General features: G+C 47.2%; 2 protein-coding genes and 1 pseudogene across 6 annotated transcripts in view; 1 reads left to right on the forward strand and 2 right to left on the reverse strand.

The window, feature by feature from the left end:
* Positions 1–465: 465 nt before the first annotated feature.
* On the reverse strand, positions 466–21938 carry LOC116628072 (lysine-rich nucleolar protein 1-like). 4 transcript variants are annotated; one of them, XM_032398141.1, is made up of 5 exons: positions 21848–21938; positions 18221–19143; positions 14339–14407; positions 7223–7300; positions 466–4617 (listed from the first exon to the last, which is right to left on the reverse strand). In XM_032398141.1, the coding sequence occupies exons 2-5, from the start codon at positions 19139–19141 to the stop codon at positions 4306–4308; spliced, it is 1380 nt and encodes a 459-aa protein (XP_032254032.1). In that variant the 5' UTR covers positions 19142–19143; positions 21848–21938; the 3' UTR covers positions 466–4305. The 4 variants fall into 4 exon arrangements, with proteins under 4 accessions (XP_032254032.1, XP_032254034.1, XP_032254033.1 ...); XM_032398143.1 differs by lacking the exon at positions 21848–21938 and adding an exon at positions 21324–21722; XM_032398142.1 differs by lacking the exon at positions 21848–21938 and adding an exon at positions 21115–21316.
* LOC116628075 lies at positions 20524–20614 on the reverse strand (annotated as a pseudogene).
* Positions 21937–22509, forward strand: part of LOC116628074 (IQ domain-containing protein K-like) — a 125469-nt gene continuing 124896 nt past the window's right edge. For both annotated transcript variants that reach the window (XM_032398148.1, XM_032398149.1), the window contains exon 1: positions 21937–22183. In XM_032398148.1, coding sequence (XP_032254039.1) covers positions 21997–22183 — 187 coding nt within the window. In that variant the 5' untranslated portion in view covers positions 21937–21996. The remainder of the gene's footprint in view (positions 22184–22509) is intronic.

Below are 22509 nucleotides of genomic sequence, written 5' to 3' on the forward strand. Positions count from 1 at the left end.
ACTGACATTTTATTTTGAATCAATAAAAGCATTAATATTGATTGGTGGTGATTCACAGCCTGGAAGCCTGTGCTCAGGAAAATGCATTCATTTAATCCAAGTTGTAGATTAAAGTGCCCCAAACTTTTGTACTTCTGGAATATATATACTGGACATAAATTACATTTCATCTCTACTCTGTGAATTGTAGGATTACAGTTCACACAGTAAATCTCAGTAAAAGTGGCTAAAATAATTTTTAAAAATAAATTTGTATTAAATTCATATTTTTACTGAACCGTTTAGGACCAAAGAATATATATGGATTTTCTGGCCGACTTAATTGTTAATTTCCCCCCACCCCCCACCCCCCGGCCCCCAGCCTGAGAAAAGAGCCTACGTTAAAGAACAGCGGATTCTGAATAACCCTTTTGCTCCCCTTTACTGAACAAAACATACAGAAGTTCAGAAAGCATGGTGGTATTACTCAAATATTATCAAGTGACCTTTATTTCACAAAATTATTTCCATTAAAATTATTTCATATACCACTGTTACTATATGATACTGTTTGAATGAAACACAATTGACAAATTCACAAATTACCCGCTTTAAGTCTTTTCTTCTACTCTGAGGCTGTTCATATCAGACAGCGTTCGTTCCCAAGCCTGAGTAACATAATGTTCTTAAATTGACATGAATTTGGACTTTCGTATTAGGTTGAGTAATGCATTACCTCAAAGGAGCTTCAGAACCATCTGTCACCAGGCCCAGGCAAAGGCTTAGATTTTCTATGATCTGTTGTGGTTTTCCTCAGCCCATTACTGAATCAATTAGCCAATCTCTGAAAACCACAGCCTACAGGGGATGTCATTACAAAGGACAATGGAACAATAAAAATTCAAAAAATTTTAGGAAATAAGGTAAAAAAAATGAGGAAAAGTTCTGCATGTATTACTTTTCTATTGCTGCTTTAACAAACTACCACAAACTTAGTGGCTTACAACAATACAATTCTATCACCTTGCAGATCTGTTTTTCCCAAGTCCAACAGGTCTCAGCAGGCTTACCCTCAAAATGAAGGTATGGGCAGGGCTTTGTTCCTTCTGGAGGCTCTGGGGGCAGTTGGGGGAGAATGTTTTCTTGACCTTCCTAGCTTCTAGAGGCCACCTGCATTTTTTGGCTTGTGGCCCCTTCCTCTAACTTAAAACCAGCAACAGCTTGTTGAGTTTTTCTTACAAGTCTCTTCCACATTTCTGCCTCCCCCTTCTACAGTTAAGAACCCATATGATTACACTGGGCCCAATCAGACAATCCAGGATCATCTTATTTTAAGGTCAGCTGACTGGCAACTGTAATTCCATCTGCTACCCTAAACTCTCTTTTGTGTGCTAACACTCATAGGTTCTGGTGACTGGGACATGGACAATATATGTTGTCCATGGGGTCCAATGACCCCATAGGGGGTCATTATTCTGCCAATCACAAACCTCAATAATTCTGTTTGTAGGGCTGAATACACAATTTCTTTTCGAGGAGAACTTTGTCTATCTAGCAAATACTTTTGATGTACCGGTCTAGTTATGGAAAGCAAATCTCAGGGTAGGGCCTAGCAGGCTAAGGCAGAAATAGCAGGAATCACTACAAAGGATGAAGTAGTTAAGAATCATAAGGTTTCAGAGATAGCTGGATAAGGGCAACCGAGGAGGGAAGGACCCTGCCAATAGGAGGGTCAGTCGAGTGAGAAATCCCCAAAGGAGAAATGAGAACAGGGCTGTTAAATATTCAACTAAGACCTTGGCTGTGCTATATGCCAGACCTCTCCTGCCCCGAATCTGAGTAAAAATCCCAAAACCGCCTTTTGCAGTGGAGACATGCTGTGTTCTACAGAGTCAAGACATCAAGAACATAGGAAATCACACCAAAAAAACCCTTGCAAATTGATGGCTCTGGACATGGGGAAAAGGGGCAGAGGTGGCACAAGTCAATGTGTTTAATTCACAAAAGCGAGGACCCCAGCTAACACAGGAAGCTCAGAGTGAAAATCCTCCCGGGACTGCACACTGCTACAGGACAGAGACCTGCTCACTTGGGAAATGGTGTCTCTGCCACTCTTGTCAATGCAGACCAAGGTTAAGTCCATTTTGAGGCCACTGGCCATCTTGCTGTCTGGGCTGTTCCATCTGCTCTGGTTAGACCCTGCTTCAGAAACAAACTATAAACCTTCTCCTAAGCCAGTGGAACTCTTCAGCCAATGGTGATACATTAAGTTTGAAAGTCAAATCCTATTACACGGACTATTTATACTAAATGACAGGAGGGGAAAGGCCTGACCATCACATCGCTAATGAGAACGATCACTATGGGGACAAGAGAGTGGACAACTAATTAACTAATCTCCAGAATCACCCAAGAGATGGTTGAGCACAACCCTTCCTGATGAGCCAAGGCAGGCCCAAACTGTAGAGTGATCTCTTGACAAGTTAAAAAGAATGAGAGAAGCAGTCAATACAGTGAGTGAATTCCCGTGGTGTAGATCAAGGCCAGGAGAGATTTATCCCCCTGTGAAGAGGAGGTGCTCTGAAGGAGCTAACTCAAACACAGAACCTTACCTTCCAGGCACTTAGATGGCCTCTTCCATCATGTACCTCAAGGTTGAATCCATCAAAGGCCCAATTCACATTCCAAGTGAAGTGGCCCACCTGAAACACTGCTGGGATAGATTTGTGCGACCCCTTCCCTGGCCCATGCTTACTAGGCAGCACCCAGGCAGGCCCGCCTCACCTCTGCCCAGTGGGGCAGTAGTGGCCTCCATGTTTGTCTTGTCAGCACCTGCCCCTCACTCTTCCTCTATGACTGGCCTGAGGAGACTCTTCCTCCACACGCCAGGGGCTGGCTCAGAAATGGGCGTATGACCCACTACTAGGCAATGAGTAACGATGAAAGGTCTTCTGGAACCTTCCTTCAGCCATAAGGTTTTTCTTCTTCCTCTGGAATGTTCTAGTATCTTGATATCCCACCTAGAATTGCTACAGCTATTCTTTCAAGCAGCCTGATGAAGCCAATAGGATGGATGGAGCAGAGAGGAAAAGAACGTTTCCTTGTTGAGTTGCTGAGTCAACCCCTACACATCAGGACTTCCTGCCCAGTGAGAGACTGAATATCCTGGCTATTTAGTTAGGCCTACCTGAGCTGGGATATCTATAGGAGGCATTCACGCCAAGTGATGTGAAAATGTCACACTCAGAACCTGTATTTTCAGATGCAAAATGCTAGGTGAATGGAGAAGGTGGTCATTTGTCACTCAGGTCACTGTACCTGGAGCTCTGTGAGGCTGGTTGTAGGGTCCAGGCATGGCAGCAGTGTCATGATGAGGCAACTTCCTGTGTCATCCCAGGCCTCCTGGCGTTAGACCTCCACCACACAAGTCACCTAGGACTCTCTCCCTTGTGGTCACAAAGATTCTAATAAACATATCCCTGGGAATTTGCCGTCAGTTCATTAAGACTAACAGTCTCTCTAAAATGCGTTGGTCAGAATTCAGTTAAAGCATGAAGATTAAATCCAAGCTCAACACTGAGGATGGAAGGCAGGAGAGCCAGAAAAGGCAAAATTGGTTTAGAAACACATTTCCCAACCACAGAGGAAGCTCAGCCACATCTGCTTGGTGGCCATTCAGACCCCTCTTTGCCTTCAGGATGGGAAAAGAAAATGAGCTTGCTCTTACCTGTTTACCATCAATTCTACTTCCTATTTGAGATTTAGACATCTCACAAAACTTGTCTCTTCAATCAAGAGATTTTCATCCCCCATGAGTATTCCTGGTGAAATTCCCTAGAAGGGGACATTCGGAGTAGTGAATAGTGACACAGGACGTGGGATACAGAAGTCCAACACTTGGCACTTACTGGTTGGGTGAACCGGGCAATTTTATTACTTCATCCCTGAACCTCAGTTTCCTCATCGGTAAGATGGGGATAATAGCACCTATTTCATAATGACTAACTACATTAATGCGAGGGAAACACAGTAGTACGTACCTGGCACATACTAAGCACTCAGCAAATCTAGCTCTTATTTATATATGCTGAGGTCTTCACACAGGGATGGAATGCTTAATACACAAAATAGTAGGTGTTAGCCACTCACATGTTCTCTTGGCTTCTGAAACATGAGCTCCCTGACCCCACTTCGTCCAAGCACACAGGCAGAGTTTTCCTTAATCTCTGCAGAGGTTTGATCTGAGACAGTTGTCAGATGACTTTCAACTGCATAAATGAATAATAAAAGCAATTTGGGCTGTTTTGAAGGACAAGACAGTAGAGTCTAATCTTCAAACTTAATCGACTTGGAAGCATTCCGGTCAATATAAAAGGTTTTGTCTGGGGCGGTGGAGAAGCCAAGGCCAGCGCCCCGCTTGTGCTTCCAGCTCATGGCCCGGTCGTAGTCCTGCTGCAGGTTCTGCTGCAGGGCGTCGGCCGCCTTCTTGCTGAGAGCCATGTTGGGCCTTCCGATCGTGTTAGAGGGGTGGCTGAATGAAGGGGCCCCATTTTTAAAGCCACCCATCAGTTTGAGAAATTTCAGTTTCTGTTCCTCGTTTTCAAAGCTGGCAGTATCCCACTGGCCAAACTGAGTTCCCTGTATAGAGAAAAAGAGGTGGTTATTTTCCTGGTTTCCAAAGCCCTGCCCTTTCCCCAGCCCCAGCCCCACCAGGGAGGATCCAGCTGATTAAATGCTGGCTATGTACCAGGCACAGTGCTCATGAGCACATCAATGGACTGTCTTCTGAATTCTAACAAGAGCCCTATGAGGAATACTGTTAGCATTCCCATTTTACTGATAAGGAAACGGGAGGTCTGCAGCTTAACTGGGGGCACAAACCTCATTAACAACCCTGCTGGAATTCTATCTCAGGTCTGGCCTACACCAGGGCCCACCATGGAGCTGCCTGTCTGCTTTACTCCTTCCCTCACTCACTGCAAAGAGCATGGCACACCTCACCTCACCTCACCTCCAACAACCTCACCGCCCAACACACCTCTACACACCTCCCAGCACAGCTCACCTCGCCTCACCAGCCGGCTACCCACTCTTCCCTCAGCCTAAGGTTTCTGACAGTTGGAAGGAGGAGGAGGCAAGTGGGAATCTGAAATGAACTTATCCTCACACAAGCACTGCATTTCATAGCAGGGAGTGGAGGCCCAGAGAGGTCAAGGGTCACACAGCTGAGTCCGAAGCTGAGCCAGCCCAGGAACTCCAGGAACTCGGGGGTTCCAATTCCTGTCCAGAGTACTCTACCACCTATACACAAATCATCCATGTTCAAGAAAATTCAAGACAGTCCCTCAGAGAAGCTGCATAAGAAAAGACCCCTGTCCTTCCCATATCTGTGAGAGAGACAAGAAACCTGGCTCAAGAAAACTAGTTTAAAGTCACAGACACCCAAGAAGCCAGCCTACCTGTGTGACCCTGGTCAAATCACCTAACCTCTCTGAGCCTCAATGTCGTCACCTATAAAAGAGGAGTGTAATACCCTTCTCACAGGGCTTCAGCTACGGATCGAATCACATTTTACACCGACAACCCAGAGCACAATGTTTGGCAACTTTAAATCCTTGATGATCTGTCATTCTTCCCACCCCACCCCAATTGCTGACCTCCATACTGCCTGGAAACTTTCCACTTGCAAGCCAAATCCCAGCTTAGCACTTATTTCTAGGTCAGATTTGGGAGAACAGTAAGAACCAGTCACTGCTACACCTGCCCCGAGTGAAGCAGTGACAAATTCTCCCAGCTTCATAGTGGCCCAGTTGTAGGCGTAATTACAGCTTCCCAGGTCTACAATTTCTAGGATGAGAAACCAGCTCGGACAGTCCTGCGCTGGGTCTGAGGAGAGTGCTGCCAGAGGCTGACCAGTCATAGGTAGGCTAGCTCTCCAAGGGCTGCTGACCCACTGAAAGGGGACCCTCCCGCAGGGGCCCACAGCCACTCTGGAAGCCCCACCATATGCCTTGGCGGTCAAGTGGCCCTAGGTCCTGGGAGGTAATGCCACCTAAAGTGTCCCCAGCAGATACCGCCCTGGGCCCCAGGAGCCCTCTTCCCCCATCAGGTCCTTCTAGGTACAGCCCCTGGAGCCAAAGGTTCTGAATGATGCTGTCCTGTTTCTTGCCTTCCTCAAGTCAATAACGGTTTCTATCAGCTCTGCTCAGCTCAAGAGGTTGGGGAGAAAGGAGAGAATACCCAGAGGGAAGACACATAACAAAGCCCCTCTCCATATCCCACTGGACCAGAGTATGAGTCTCATTCTACAGGTGTGGAAACTGAGGCTCAGAGAGAAGACATTGCTTGCCTGAGTCTCACAACTAGAAAGTGGCAGAGCCCGAAATTGAACTTAGGTCTTTTGATCCAAATCAATTGTTCTTTCCTATGTTAAACTGTGAAGACTTAACAGTGCAGAAAGGCAAGGCTTCCCTGTTGTCTGGATCCTTCTTTCCCTCTCCCCCAAATCCAATCTATTAACAAGTCTTTTTGGATTATGAAGCTGTTTTCTTCTCTTTCTCTATCCTCTGCCACCATCCCAGTCCTCAGGCCTGCAGGCTGAGCCTTTTAACCCACTCCCCATTTCCCCTACATAAATGCCCTCCAGCAGCTCCCACAGCACTTAGAGCCCAGTGCACGCTCCCTATGATGGCCACCGAGGCCGGCCTGGTATGGCCCACTGCCCTGCCCACATCCCTCTCAGCCCTCTTCAGCCTGACTTCGTGGTCCTTGTGCTGCACTCTCTCCTGTCCCATCTCCTCAGGCCTGGTTTGGAAATCTCCCATTCCAACTGGACCTCGAAGGCGGTCTGAGAGAGGCCTGCCACCACACCGCTCTCCCTTCTGCCTCCTGCCCTGGTCCAAGCAGCCTTTTGAGGTCATCATCCACTGCTGGAAAGCGCCTGTCACATGCCCTCAGTGACTAATGTGCGGGACACCCCCCCCATCCACAGCAGGAGACAAAGGTTCAGGCTGCTTATCTTGCTTGGCCAGCTCTCCAGGAGGGAGGCAAGCACCCCTTTCAGAAGGAAGGAAATTAGCTCAGGACAAGTTCTGCAGTGAAGAGAGCCAGCAGGCACACAGGGACAGCCTCGGGGGCCTGGACTAACATGGGCTCCCAGCACTCTGCTCTTCAGGGTGCAACATGCAGGAGGACTCGGGGTGCCGGGGTATGCAACCGACCAGAGCCTGAGCAGCAAACTTACTGTCCACTTCCTCGGTTCAGAAGCTTCTGTTTTGCCCGACTCACGATCGATCTCTTCTTGCAAGGCCTTTCGCCTCACCTGAACAAGGGAGAGGAAAGAAAAGAGGGAAATGGGACACAGTTGTTTTCCTCTGAGCTTAAAACCGAGCAGAGAGACAGGGCAGGAGGACAGGAGGGTGACAAGAGGGAAAGCTTCCCTCTGCTGCAAATTGGGGCAGGCATTTGTCAAAAGTATCCTCTAAGCATCCCAAGGCTGCAATCCCTTGGCCTAAAATGGGCAGCCTCATTAATCCTTGTTTTGGATTAAGAATGAACTTCTTTTAAGAATGAACTTTCCTACAAACTGAGCCTTATCCACCTTCAGCACTAGAACCTTTTTTGTCTGTAATAGCCATACTGGGTAGAAACTTCCCAAAGCATACTGCCTGAAGCCCTGCCTTCCTGTACAGAAGAGACTGTAGTTAACTTTCGGGACAGCACTGTTTTCTAGAAATAGCACTGAAGTCAGGCACAGGTTAGTTTGAATCTTAGCTCTGCCATTAACTAGCGTGGCCTTGCGTAAGTCACTTAACCTTTGTGTACTTCCATTTATCTGCAAGTAGAAATATCAGCTACCTTGGAGGATAAATGGGAGAAACAGAATTGTGATCGGATTCATAATAAATACATATTTGGTCTTCATCCAGTTTCTGCACAAAGCTCCTAAACCCCTTGGGATTTCCAAAGCGAGGAGTCATCAAGTTGTTTTGTTAATGTTATGTTATGAGGTGAATGCCTCATAACATGTTTTGTTATGTTAATGAGGTGAATGCCTGAAAAAACCTAAGAATGGGGGCTGGTTGCCAGGTGAACCAACCCTGTGACTAGAGGGTTGGAATTTTTAGTCCCATCTCCAACCCCCAAGGAAGGAAGAGGGGCTGAAGGGTGAATCAATCACCAAATGGCCAATGATTTAATCAATCGTGCCTATATAATGAAGCCTCCATAAAACCCCCAAAAGAGGGGGGTGTTCAGAGAGCTTCAGGGTTGGTGAAAACATGGAGATTTGGGGACAGTGGTATGCTTGGAGAGGGCAAGCAAGTTCAGTGCAGTTCCCCATACCTTGCCCTATGTATCACCACCATCCGGCTCTTCCTGATTTATATCCTTTTATTATAAACAACAATCTTGTAAGTAAAAGGTTTCTCTGAGTTTTGTGAACTGCTCTAGCAAATTAATAAAACCCAAGGAGGGGGTTATCAGAACCTCCCATCTATAACAGCCTGGTAAGAAGCACAGGTGACAATCCAGCTTGGCATCTGAACTGGGGCATGGGTGGGGAGCAGTCTGGTGGGACTGAGTCCTTAACCTGTGGGATGTGACACGATCTCCAGATATACAGTGTCAGAACTGAGCTGAATGGTAGGCCACCCACTTGGTGGCCAAGAATTGCTGGGGTGGGAGAACCCCCTACCCCACATGAAATTGTTGGGTGCAGAATGTAAGAACCTAACAGAGTGCCTGGTCCACAGTAGGTACATCTTATACAATGTTGCCAGCATGGCTCAAGGCCACCACCAGTGGACTAATGACCCTGCTGTTTGATATAAAAGCTTCCAGGACCAATATCCCTGATGAACATAGATGCAAAAGTCCTCAACAAAATGTTAGCAAACTGAATTCAGCAATACATTAAAAGGATCATTCACCATTATCAAGTAGGATTTATCTCAGGGATGCAAGGATGGTTTAATATCTGTAAATCAACATTAACAAAATGAATAAAAATATTCATCTCAATACATGCAGAAAAAGCATTTGACAAAATTCATCATCAATTCATGGTAACAACTGTCAACAAAATGGGTACAGAGGGAACATACCTCAACATAAAAGGCTATAAATGATAAACCCACAGTTAATATCATACTCAATGGTGAAAAGCTGCAAACTTTTTCTCTAAGATGAGAAACAAAACAAAAATATCTACTCTCATCACTTTTATTCAACACAGTACTGAAGTGTCTGCCACAACAGACAAGAAAAAGAAAAGGGATCCAAATTGGAAAGAAATAAAACTGTCACTACTTGCAGATGGCATGATACTCTGTATAGAAAACCCTAAAGACTCCACCAAAAAACTATTACAACTAATAAATGAATTCAGTAAAAGCTGCAGGATACAAAATCAATATATAAGAATCTGTTGCAGGGTGCCTGGGTGGCTCAGTCGTTAAGCATCTGCCTCCGGCTCAGGTCATGATCCCAGGGTCCTGGGATGGAGTCCCACATCGGGTTCCCTGCTCCATGGGAAGCCTGCTTCTCCCTCTCCCACTCCCCTTGCTTGTGTTCCTGCTCTCACTCTCTCTCTGTCAAATAAATAAATAAAATCTTAAAAAAAAAAAAATCTGTTGCATTTCTATACACTAATAACAACGTATCAAAAAGAGAAATTAAAAAAATACCCCTGGGGGCACTTGGGTGGCTCAGCTGGTTAAGCGTCTGACTCTTAACATGATCTCAGGGTCGTGAGATCTCCTGCTTAAGATTCTCTCTCTCCCTTTACCCACCCACCCCCCATTCGCTATCTCTGTCTTAAAAAAAAGGAAAACACTCCCATTTACAACTGCATCAAAAAGAATAAAATACTTAGGACTATATAGGCGAAAGAGGTATACTCTGAAAATTATAAGACACTGATGAAAGAAACTGAAGATCACATAAATAAATGGAAAGATATACCATGCTCATGGATTGGAAGAATTAATATTGTTAAAATGTCCATACTACCCAAAGCAATCTACAGGTCCAATGCAATCCCTATCAAAATACCAATAGCATTTTCTATAGAACTGGAACTAACAATCCTAAAGTTTGTATGGAACCACAAGACTCTGAATAGCCAAAGCAATCTTGAGAAAAACAAAGCTGGGGGTAGCACAATCCCAAATTTCAAACTATACTACAAAGCAACAGTAATCAAAATAGAATGGTACTGCCACAAAAGCAGACACACAGATTGATAGAAGAAAACACAGAGCCCAGAAAAAAAACCCCACATTTATGTGGTCAATTAATCTATGACAAAGGATTCAAGGATATACAATGGGGGAAAGATAGTCTCTAATAAATGGTGTTGGGAAAACTGGACAGCTATACCAAAAGGATGGAATTGGTCCCTTGCTTATACCATACACAAAAATAAACTCAAAAAGAATTTAAGACTTAAATGTGAGACCTGAAACCATAGGAGCCCTAAAAGAAAACATAGGCGGTGCACCTGGGTGGCTCAGTCGGTTAAGTGTCTGCCTTCGGCTCAGGTCATGATCCCAGGGTCCTGGGATTAGGCCCCCATCGTGCTCCTTGCTCAGTGGGCAGCCTGCTTCTCCCTCTTCCTCTGCCCCTCCCCCTGCTCATTCTCTCTCTCTCAAATAAATAAAACCTTAAAAAAAAAAAAAAAAAACATAGGCTGGCGCCTGGGTGGCTGTGGTTGGGCGACTGCCTTCGGTCATGATCCCAGAGTCCCGGGATCAAGACCCACATTGGGCTCCCTGCTCGGCAGGGAGCCTGTTTCCCCCTGACCCTCTCCCATCTCATGCTCTCTCTCTCTCTCAAATAAATAAATAGAATCTTAAAAAAAACAAAAACGAAACACAGAGGCAATAAACACTTGGACATCAGTTTTAGCAATGTTTTTCTGGATTTGTCTCCTCAGGCAAGGGCAATAAAAAAAACAATTTGGACTACATCAAACTAAAAAGCTTCTGCACAGTGAAGGAAATCATAACAAAAGAAAAGGCAACCTCTGAATGGGAGACGATACAGCTGACCCTTGAAAAAGTGGGGGTGAGGGCACCGATTCCCTGCACAGTTGAAAATCCACATGTAACTTTTGACTCCCCCAAAATTTAACTATTAGTAGCCTACTGTTAACTCGAAGCCTTACCAATAATATAAACAGTTGATTAACACAGATTTTGTAAATTATACATATTACATACTGTATTCTTACAATAAAGCTAAAGGTGTTAAAATCATAAGGAAGAAAAAATGCATTTACATACTGTATCAAAAAAAATCCATGTATTCATGTACTTGTGCAATTCAAACCCATGTTGTTCAAGGATCAACTTATTTGCAAATAATATATTCAATAAGGGGCTAATATTCAAAATATATGAAGAACTCATACAATACCAAAAATAAATAAATAAATAAATAAAAGGGCAGAGGACCTGAATAGACACTTTTCTGAAGACATACAAATGGCCAACAGACACATGAACAGATGTTCAACATCATTAACCATCAGGAAAATGCAAATCAAAACCACAATGAGATATCACATTACACCAGTCAGAATGGCTAGTATCAAAAAGACAGGAAATACCAAGTGTTGGCAAGGATGCAGAGAAAAGGCAACTCTTGTACACTGTTGGTGTGAATGTAAATTAGTACAACCACTCTAAAAAACAGCATGGAATTTCCTCAAAAATTTAAAAACTGAAATGCCATACAAGCCGGTAATTCTACTTCGGGTATTTACCCAAAGAAAAGGAAAACACTAATTTGAAAAGATATATGTACCCCTATGTTTATCCCACCATTATTTACAATAGCCAACATATGGATGCATCCTAAGTGTTCACTGATAGATGAATGCAAAAAGATGTGGTATGTGTACACATACATACACGTACACACATGCACCCAACACAGTGGAATATTACTCAGTCATGAAAAAGAATGAACTCTTGCTATTTGCAACAACATGGATGGGCCTACAGTGTATTATGCTAAGTGAAATAACTGAGACAGAAAAAAGAACAAACGAAAGAGAACAGAAATGACTCATAAAAACAGAAAACTAGTGGTTGCGAGATGGAGGGGTATAGGCAGATGGGCTCAAATAGGTGAAAGAGATTGAGAGGTACAAACTTCTGGTTATAAATAAGTCACAGGCATGTAAAGTACAGCACAGGGAACATAGTAATATTGTAACAGCTTTGTATGGTGACAGACGGTAACTACACTTACTGTGGTGAGCATTTCATAAAATACGTAATTACTGAATCACTACGTTGTACATCTGAAACTACTGTAACATTGTATGTCAACTACACTTCAATTACAAAAAAAAAAAAAAGCTTCCAGGGCCTTGTCCTCCCTTCTAAGGATTAGGTATAACTTCAGCTGTCCCAATTTGTGGACTTTCTTCTGCTCCCTTTTTTTTGGGGGGGGGCAGTCAGAGCGAACGCATGCGCACGTATGAGTTTGGGGTGGTGGTGATGGAGGCGGGAGAGGGAGAAAGAATCTCAAGCAGCTTCCACACCCAGCATAGGGCCCAACATGGAGCTCAATCTCATGACTGAGATCATGACTTGAGCCGAAATCAAGAATCGGACGCTCAACCGACTGAGCCACCCACCTAGGTGTCCCCCTCCTCCTTTATAATCTCCCACAGGCTACGAGTCAAGGTGACCATTTATAGAGTCAAGGTGACCATTTATATAAGTTTAAAACTACATAAAACAAAGTGACAGCCATAAAAATGAGAAAATGATGATATATTCCTATAGTGGAACCATGCTCCATGTGTGGAATGATACAGATGTACATACACCAAAATGAAAAGCAATCAACAGTTAAATGACAAAAGTTAAAAGAACAGCATACAGAGCATGACTGCACAGTGCTTTAAAATTACACATATATAGTTACAAAGGAAAAATCTGGAACAATATAACTAAAGGGCTAACAAGGATCATTATGAGATGGTAGGATTTCAGGTTGCCTTTGTTTTCAGGTTGCAATTTTTTAACAAAGTAAACTTTTAGCACTTATGGGGAAAACAGGAGAGGTCAAACAGAAAGCTTCACTTACACTGAGGTAATGTGTCACCCAAAATGGTTTTCTTAAAAATTGTCAAGTAATCAAAATACTCAGCAGGCACAAAAAAGTAAAGCGTTGTTGGCGGGCCTTGCCCATAGGAAGTACACAGGCATGGGGACTGAGTTCCAGCAACTTGCTGCATCCTGAGTGGCGGAGGACACCTGGAAAAGGAACTGATGGAAGGTCCTAGACAGGTCAGGGCCCCACCTTTGTCCTCTCTGGGCGGCTGCCCAGCTCATTACCGTTGGCCCTGACTCTGGGGAGCAGTGCGACTATGACCCAAAGGCTAGGGAGCTCCCATTAGTCAGCATCACCTCACGGATCTTCTTGGCCCCACTTCGATGTGCCGCCTCCAGGAAGAGTTCCCCAGTGCCCCAAAGGCATTAGATTTGGAACTTCTGTGGCATCTTACAGGCTTCCTCACACCCTGCTCATTTGCTAGTACTTTCTGGTTTCCTTCTCTCCTGGAGGAGAAGGGCCATGGGACAGGGTCATCTCTGTATCACACCCTGTTGCTTCTCTCCAGCAATTACTTGCTGACAAAGCAAGAGGATGTGGTCAGGGTAATGGCTGCCACTTCTTAAGCTGAAATATCAGACAGGCCCCTGCTGAGTGCCTCACAAACACGACCTCGTTTGGTCTTCGCAGCCACCTATAGGAGGGTCAGTGAGGTTAGTGACTGCCCAAAGTCACCTCGTTAGTAATGGCCCAAAGCCAAGGCTATGCTGTTACCACCCTGTCCTGCCAGGCCTCATTTGGTTCAGGACCATACATATACCCCAATTCCAGAAAGTCATGCTCCAGTAAAAGGATGCATTTACCTACGGATCTGGGCACGGCAGAGGCAGCAGCAGATCCACAACAGAGTAACTTCTCTAAACACTCCTGAATCGAGGCCAGGAGACGGCAATGCATGGGCCTGGCTGAGCACATGCTCCCTGTCCTCGTTACAGTTCCTGGGGTCACACTCCCGTCTCTCCCTGCAGCAATTACAAGGAGAAAAGCCTCGCCCTGGAACTCTGAATGAACAGACGGCCCCTCAGTCAGAGCTGTGGTAGTGAAGGGGTCTCCCAGCATGAAGTGGGGGAGGCCACAATTTCTACCACTGGAAGTGTGCCAGAGGCTGGCTGGTGGCTTTTGGGGTCCCTGACACCTCTGGGACCAGGATCTTGTTGCCTTGTAGGAGACAAATGTGTGTCTGGCGGTGGCAAGACACATGGAAGGGGGGTGAGGACCTGGGCCGTACCTGGTCTATGTGCGCCTCATCCATGTTGCCTTTCTTTTCCAACACCACCTCTAAGTCTGTGTCAGGCTCCTGCACAAAAGGGCAAAGGGAGTAAAAGTCAAGCATAGGATGGCCTCTGCCCCAGCAGCTCAGCAGATGAGATCACGAGAGTCCAGAAAAGACTGAAGACCGCAGCACCACCTCAACCCCTGCCACTTACAGAACTTCTGACATCCTCTTGTGGAATCGTGGAACAATTCTCACCAATTCTCCCCTCAAAACAATGGCACTGACCTTTCTGACATATGAAGAAACTAAGGCTTAGAGGGGCGCCTGGGTGGCTCAGTTGTTAAGCGTCTGCCTTCGGCTCAGGTCATGATCCCAGAGTCCTGGGATCGAGCCCCACATCGGGCTCCCTGCTCGGCGGGAAGCCTGCTTCTCCCTCTCCCACTCCCCCTGCTTGTGTTCCCTCTCTCGCTGTGTCTCTCTCTGTCAAATAAATAAAATATTAAAAAAAAAAAAAAGAAACTAAGGCTTAGAGAGGCGAAGCGACCATCATGAAGTCACCCCCACAGCTCAGGGACAGGGATGACACTAATGCGGGTCTCCTGACTTAGGCTTGGTGCACCTTTCCTGCCACATAGACATCATCTTACCTCCCATGGCACCAAACCAGTAAGAGGAGAGAGGCCAAGGGTCCTGCTGATGGTGGGAGGGAAACTAGCAAGGGACAGGTGGGCTCGGGGCCTCGGGGCCCTGATTGGGGGGTGGGGAGGGAGACCCTGCCAGCAAACCCAAACCCAGTTCTCTCCTCAAGAGTGCCCCCCCTCCCAAGCCCCCAACCCACTCCTAGTCACTGCCTTCTCTCCTGTTTGGACAACCACAAGTCTTTAACACCTGCTTCTTCACCCTCAACCCTGCTGCATTATGCACAGCAGCTCAGGTGAACTTTAAAACCTCAACTGGAGGGGCACCTGGCCATCTCAGTCAGCAGAGCATGAGACTCTTGATCTTGGGGTTGTAGGTTCGAGCCCCACGTTGGGTATAGAGATTACTTAAAAATAAAACCTTGGGGTGCCTGGGTGGCTCAGTCAGTTAAGCGTCCAACTCCTGATTTCGGCTCAGGTCATGATCTCAGGGTTGTGGGATGAAGCCCTGCACTGGGCTCCGCGCTCAGCACACAGTCTGCTTGTCCTTCTCCCTCTGCTCCTCTCCCCGCCCCACCGCCTGCTTGCTAGTGTGCACACATGCTCTAATACTTTAAAAAAAAAAAAAACTCAAGTGGAACATGTTATATATACACCTTAAACTTGTACCATGTTATAGGTCTACCGTATCTCAATTTAAAAAGTAAAAATTTAAGGGGCACCTGGGTGGCGCAGATTAAGCATCCGACTCTTGGTTTCAGCTCAGGTCCAGATCTCAGGGTCCTCAGATTGAGCCCCACATCAGGCTCTGGACTTGGCACAGAGTCTGCTTGAGATTCTTTCTCCCTCTCCCTCGCCCCTCCCACTTGTGTGTGCGCATGCTCTCTTTCTCTAATAAATCTTAAAAAAAAATCTTAATAAAAATTTAGTAACTCAATTGGATCACATCACTCCACTCCCCCAAACCCTCCAAAGGCTCTCATCTTGTTTACACAAAAATCTAGGCTCCCGTGGCCTCTCTGGTCTCTAGCACTTGGCCCCCTAAACTCCCAGCTCCCACTACCCCGTCTTCGTTCCTTCCAGGGCCTCTGCGCTTGCTGTTCCCTCTGCATGACCGACGGCAGACACCCCTCACAGGTCTCTGCTTCCATGTGGTGTCCTCACTGGGCCTGCCCTGGGCATCTGTACACATGCAACACTCTCTCACTGGCCTCAGCCCCCATGCGACCCTCTGAAAGTGAGACTTCAGGCCAGCCACTTTCCCTGGTCCTTTGGTAATGACAACTGCCACATTTCCTGCATCCTTACTGTAGGTGTGCTCTGCCTGGCACCCAGCATCACGTGTGATGATCCCTGAAGAGCTCTGTTCATGCACATCACCCATCCTGACCTTGAAGATGTGTGCATTTCCTGACTCAGTGGGCTGTCCTAGGCAGCAGAGTCCCCATCACAGGAGATGTTAAACAGGGGACTGACCACCTTCCAATGGACTCCGGAGAGAAGGGATTCTAGATTCTGATGGGGGTTAGGCTCCCACCTCTGAGTTCTTCTTGGCCCTAAGAGCTTCTGAATAAAAGAGACCAGTAAAACCAAATCTAATGGACTAGGGCAAAACTGGGAAAAATCCAGAAACCAGAACGCCCTGATTATGGAGGCCACCTTTGCCCTCCTCAACCCTGCCTGGCCAAGCTGAGCTCAAGCCACAAAGACACCTTCCTGATGACCCTGCTCCAGGGAGCTCATCCATCAGTCAGTATTAACTGAGCCCCCCAATGCCAGGGTCATCCTTCAGTAAGTGCTCAATACACATTAGCCATCATTCTTACTTGAGGACCATGGGGCAGTGGCTGGTCTGAGCTCACCTAGCTTGTCGGTGCAGAACTGGGAAGAGAATCCAGGGCTTGTTCCAATATAAGACAGTCACTTCTTAGGCTCTAATGATACTGGCATCTATGAGAAGTTACAGGGCAGCTTCTGAGAAAGGATGAAACCTCAAGTTCAGAAGCAAGATTGGGTTTAAAGCCCAGCCCCACACTGTAACAGGCGGGTGATCTTGATCAAGGTATTTAACTCCTCTGAGTATGTTTCCTTGTCTGTCAAATGAGGATGACCACAGCAGCTAACTCACCAGACTGATGTGAGGATTAAACGGGTTAATACATGGGGAGCATTAGCTTAGTGCCAGGCATATGGTAAGTGTTCAAAAAATTCCAGCCATCACTACCCCAACAGGCCAGACATCTGCTTGGAGTAGGACATGTACCATCTAACCCCCTGCACACGCACAGACATACCCCAAAGACAGGAATGGAGGTGTGGCCCTGGCACAGACAGGGGAGCCTATGGGCCTATGCAGTCCAAGTGTTCTGGCTCATCTCCTCCCTTCCCTCCCCCACTCAAGGAAGCTTGTCAGGAGGGAGACAGTGGATCTCTGCTGTCTTCACCAGACCATCAACCATTCCCTTCCTCCTGGGAATTAGGACTGGGTTTTCCTCCCAGAAACTGTCTTTTCCTCCCGACCTCAAGACAGTGGGGTTCAGGTGGGACTGATACCCTAGGCCCCTGCCCCCCCCCCGCCCCCCCGCCTTAGGATCAGGGATTCTGGCTTGTGTGATCCAATTGAGGCCTGTGAGAGCAGCTCTGAGACGACTTCTGTAATCGTTTCAGAGGGGCTCTCTCTCTCCCTTTGGGGGCAGCCTAATTATTAGGATGAAATCCTGGAGCTTCTGAGACCATCTTGCTGTGAGGTGGGAGGTGCCTGTCTGGGACCAAAACCAACGAAGCCCAGAGCTGGGGAAAGCCACACGGGCATCTCCTGCAATCCAAATCTATTTGATATCTAAATCATGTACACTGAGCACAGAAAATAAGCTCAGATAGCCACAGACCATGTTATCTCAAACTATTTGGTTCCTGAGTTTTGGACAGCAAAAGGCAAGAGTTCAGAAAGGGAGATTCATCTAAAAATTTTATTCCAATTTATTTAGATCTTGATTGAAGATAGTGAGGACTTGGGTAGAGTTTCAATAACAAGGGATACCTTTACTATTGAGGATATTCCATGAGCACCTGGATCCAGCCATACCTGAAGTTAAATAGCTTTTAACCTTTCCAGTTACAGGTCTCAACAAATCCCTTTTCTGGCTGAAATCAGTTTATTCAGGGTTCTGGCAGCTACAAATATGAGAAACACACACACACCCAACTTCCACCCTTATTCTCCCAAAGCAGAGTCTAATTCTGAAGAAATGCCTACCTCTTCCCAAGGTTCTTCTGCTACTCTGCTCTCTTTCCCCTTCTTCTTTTTATTCCTCTTCAGAGCTGGCTCCTCAATGCCTGGCTGCTCTACCTTTTTCTTGGACTTCATTTTCTTCTTTGCAGGGGACTTGGGGTTATGTCCTATTGGGATGTATTCTGGAGCCTCAACTTTGACTGGCTTCTTACTTCCTTTTCTAGGTCTGCTCTCCACGGACTTGGAGTACTCAAGATGCTCTTCTAGGGAGGTATCTCCCTTCTGGTAGATTTTCTTTTTCTTCTTCATCTTCACATTGCATTCCCTGGGGCTCCCCTGCTTCCGTTTCTGCCCTGAGGCTGCCTGCTCCTCGCCATCCTTCTCCACTGAGCAAGTGTACAGTGTATCCCCAGACTCACAGAACCAAGGGTCCTTGGCTGAGAAGGCTGTAGCCTCCTGGGCCTTTTTCTCCTTCTTGTGTTTTTTGGGCTTCTTGCCAACTCTGGTCACCTCCTCGCCCTGTCTTGTGTCCGGGGAGGTCTTCACTTTTGAGCCAGAAGACATGGCCAGAGGCCTTAAGGACTTCCTCTTTTTTTTCTTCTCCCCACTTTGGAACTCAGATGAACCAAGAGCCTGCTTCCTGGGGCTGTACAACTTCTCTGTCCGTCCAGCACGTAATATGGTCTCAGGTTCTAGGTGCTCCTCGCAGAGGGTGCTGTGGCCCTTCTTTTTCTTCTTTTTCTTCACTAGAGGGATCTCAGATGCCTGCCCTAGGACCACATTCTTTGAGGGGGATGTGGCTCTTGTGGGACAGATATCAGTGAAATAATTATCACTGTTTAAAACTGAGTACTGAGTCTCTGGTTCTTTGACTACCTTCTTCTTTTTCTTCTTTTTCTCTGGGACCCCAAGGCCCAGGTCTCCTTTGTGAGTTTTGGTGATCATCCCTGAAAAGAGAAATGGTACAAGTTATCTCCATACCAAACCACTCCATGTACAATTCGGCTAGTTAGTGCCAAGAGCCACATTTCTGAGTGGCTAGTCTGAAATGTTAGGGGATGGGAAAAGGCGCGTGACTCCTTTGGAACAAAGGAAAATGTGATTAAAGAAGTAGAATGGAATTTAAATTCAGATAACGCCAGGTTCAAATTCAAACTGCTCCCTTCACTAACTTAAGCCCTAGTCACCTAGCCTCCCTGAACATTAATTTCCCCATCTGGAAAATGGGGGGAAATAACAATTCCTTCTCAAAGGGCTATTGGAAAAAATACACAATAATCCGTGGAAAGTGATTCCCTTTCCCACCCCCTTCCTTAAATCTCTGAGCCTAGTGACCCATTCAACAAATGTACCCACTGCCTACCCTGTGCCAGCCACTGAGGTTCATCTGCAATCTAATCAGACAGACCAGGTGCTGTCCTCAGGGGCTTACTTTCACTGAATGAAGGGGAAAGAAATCCTGAGGTCAACTCTTCCTGCTGATTCCCACCAGATGCAATAACTATGGCACAATTAACCCCTTATCTTGGTTCATCTAAGTAGCTCTTTTCCTTTCTGTCTGGAAATTAATTCCCCCCACCTGCAACCTGGATGACTTACCCTCCTAACTACCTTCCCACGTGGCTAGTAATAAGAATAGCAACAAGATATGATGAAAGAAGCCCCAGCTAGGACTGACAAGACCTAGGTTCAAATGGTGACTGACGCCCTCTTGCTGCATAGTGTTGGTTTCTCTGGGCCTCAGTTTCCCCATCCATAAAGAGGGACTGAACCAGATCAAACGCTGCCAGGGAGAGGGGGAGGTGTTGGGGGCCACACCTCTGCTTGCTTCACTGTTTCTAAATTTTCAAATTAATTACCAACATATAACAATTGAAGATGACACAGAGCAACCTAGAATGCCCAGCTTTTGGCATGTAGGCAACTGTGGGAAGGGGCTGGTGCCCTCAAGTACATTTTAGCTTCCAGCTGGGCCACTTCTCTCCAGTCACCACCCAAGCTGCTGCTGCTCCCTGGACTAGGTGACATGGAGACACCCAGGGAATCCAGAAACAAAATACCCCCCTCGCAGAAGGTTTGAACAGTGGGAGGGAAAGGTCAGGAGCTTCTCCATCCTGAAGCTCACTTCAGCCTCAGAGCCCTGGGGAACCACAATGGACCTGGCTCACCATTAGGAGCTTCAAAGAGCCAGGCCAGGACTAAGCCATGCTCAAGTTCATTTATAACTCATGCCAGGAGCACCTGGAAAGTCAAGGGTACACCCTCTCAATTCACTCTTGTCCTGTTTTCTGCTGTATTCCCAAAGCCTAGCTCTGTACCTGACACACAGCGGGTGTTCAATAAATACTCAATGAATTAATGAATGCCAGAGATACAGAGATACTACACTTGATCTTAGCCAAAAGGCCGAGAAGCGATCAGATACAGAGATGAACAAGATAAAACACCTGCTATCAAGGAGCAGGTGTAGGAGGAAAAGAGGTGTGATAATGAAAATATAGTGATAAAAGCAAGGCTAGTGGTGATGTCAGAGTAATGAAGTTCATCTAATCTGGCCTACCAGTTGTCTGGAAAGTTTCTAGAACAGAGGTTTCCAGCTTAGGCAACTGCAGGATGGTGGTGTTAATCCCTGAAAAAAAGGAACTTAAGGCGGGTAGTTAGGGGCTGCAGGAGACAGGCTGGTTCACATAGATGTCTTGAGCTATCCAAATGGACAGGAGGATATTCGGTGGACAGGTGGATATGTGGGTCTGAGGCTCACGGGTGACTGGGCTGACATGGGTAAAACAAAACAAAAAACACTTGTAAATATATGGATGGTAACTAAGTCTCAAACAGAATGGGCCTAAGACAAGACCTCAGGGAAACCGGAGAACAGAGGAAGAGAGACCTGCAAAGGCAGGCGAGAAGGTGCAAACCTGGAGAGGGTGCAGTCGAGAGAGCCAAGTGGCGGGAGTGGTCAAGCGATCTGATCAGAACAAAGAAGTTAAAGGAAACTGTAGTCAATTTAATCCCCTTTCGGCCGTTCGTAATCACTGTAGCTTCCTCCCTCTTTAGCACTGAAGATCCTCTTCTTCAACCCTGCGACCCCAGATATATTCGCTCCAAGAAGACGAAAGAATCTTACAGTGCGTCTCCAGCAAAAGCAAACACTTTCTCCAAAAGCTCTCTTAAAATCTCGCGGTAGTCTCGTGAGGACCGGTGTGAAGACCCCATCTCAGACTCGCTGAGGCTTCGAGCCTTGAATTTACTTGTCCTGGGTCCTAAAGCCAGCAAGTGGCAAAAAGGACTCGAACCCAGCCCGCAGGACGTCGGAGCCCGCGCTCTGCACAATGGAACTAACACCTCACTGCCGCCGCAGGTTCACGAGCAGGAAGCAAGGGACCCAGGAGGCGAGAACGGTCCCTCAAAGGCTCCGCCGCGCCAAAGCTTCCGCACAAACACACAGGGAGGGATTACACGGAATCCCGGCCCCGCTCGAAGGCGGGAGAACTTCCAGGCCAGAGCGAGCGCATACATGCGATTGGGGTGGGGGGAATGTGTGGATTTGGGGTACAGGCCACCCACTTCCCCCTCAGTTCGCCGCGCAAGTCCCCAGGCGCAATCTCCAGACCCCGCGGCGCCCAGCCAGTGCCGCTCCTCAGCACTCACCCGTAGGCCAATCTTCCCCGCCTCCACGTGAAAGCCAGCTCTACCGCGACCCGGAAGTTAATCTCGAGTCGCTGGCCCGCCTCCTGGAATTCCGGCTCTTTCCGGGTCATAGCCTCGCCGGGAGGGCGGTTGCTGTGGAAACCGCGGCCATGGCGGCACCGTGTCCGGCAAGTAGTCGCACCGCCCAGCGCGAGGAGCCGGCCCGCTCCGCAGAGTCGTCGGACACTGTCCGGACGCCAGTGCCCATCGTGTCCACCGTGTCCCCCGAGCTACACGTCTCGCCAGGACAGGGCGTGGAGCCTCCGGGCAAGAACCTGTGGGAGCAGATCTGCCAGGGTAGGCAGCCCGGGCCGGCAGAGAGGGGCGGGACTCGCCAGGCGGGGGGCCGCGTTTACTGGGCGCCTACTGTGCGCCAGGCGCCTGACGTGCGTGGCCTCCTCGGTAGCCGCGCCGCAGGCCCGCGGGGATCTCCATGTCACAGACGGGGAAACTGAGGCTCCGAAACTTTTGTCCGAGATTACGCAGCGGGGTCTCCCATCAGGAGACCCGGGAGAAAGCGGAACAAAGGGGGACAGCGGCTCTCAAACCTCACTTAATGAACAGTAAAGAATCGCGGGAGCAGAGATGGGGAGCTTGGGTCCTGCCCACAGATCCCATAATCA

This window comes from Phoca vitulina, unplaced genomic scaffold (genome assembly GCF_004348235.1).
Source record: "Phoca vitulina isolate PV1807 unplaced genomic scaffold, GSC_HSeal_1.0 scaffold110, whole genome shotgun sequence".
In the NCBI taxonomy this organism is placed as follows: domain Eukaryota; kingdom Metazoa; phylum Chordata; class Mammalia; order Carnivora; family Phocidae; genus Phoca; species Phoca vitulina.

What these genes read in the sequence shown, in the direction of transcription:
- LOC116628072 (XM_032398141.1), bottom strand. Translation starts at nt 19,141, where the DNA reads ATGATCACCAAAACTCACAAAGGAGACCTGGGCCTTGGGGTCCCAGAG. An exon ending in CAGAAGAACCTTGGGAAGAG is followed by an intron (nt 14,408 to 18,220) that starts GTAGGCATTTCT and finishes CCTTTTGTGCAG; the next exon opens with GAGCCTGACACAGACTTAGA. An exon ending in ATGAGGCGCACATAGACCAG is followed by an intron (nt 7,301 to 14,338) that starts GTACGGCCCAGG and finishes TCCCTTGTTCAG; the next exon opens with GTGAGGCGAAAGGCCTTGCA.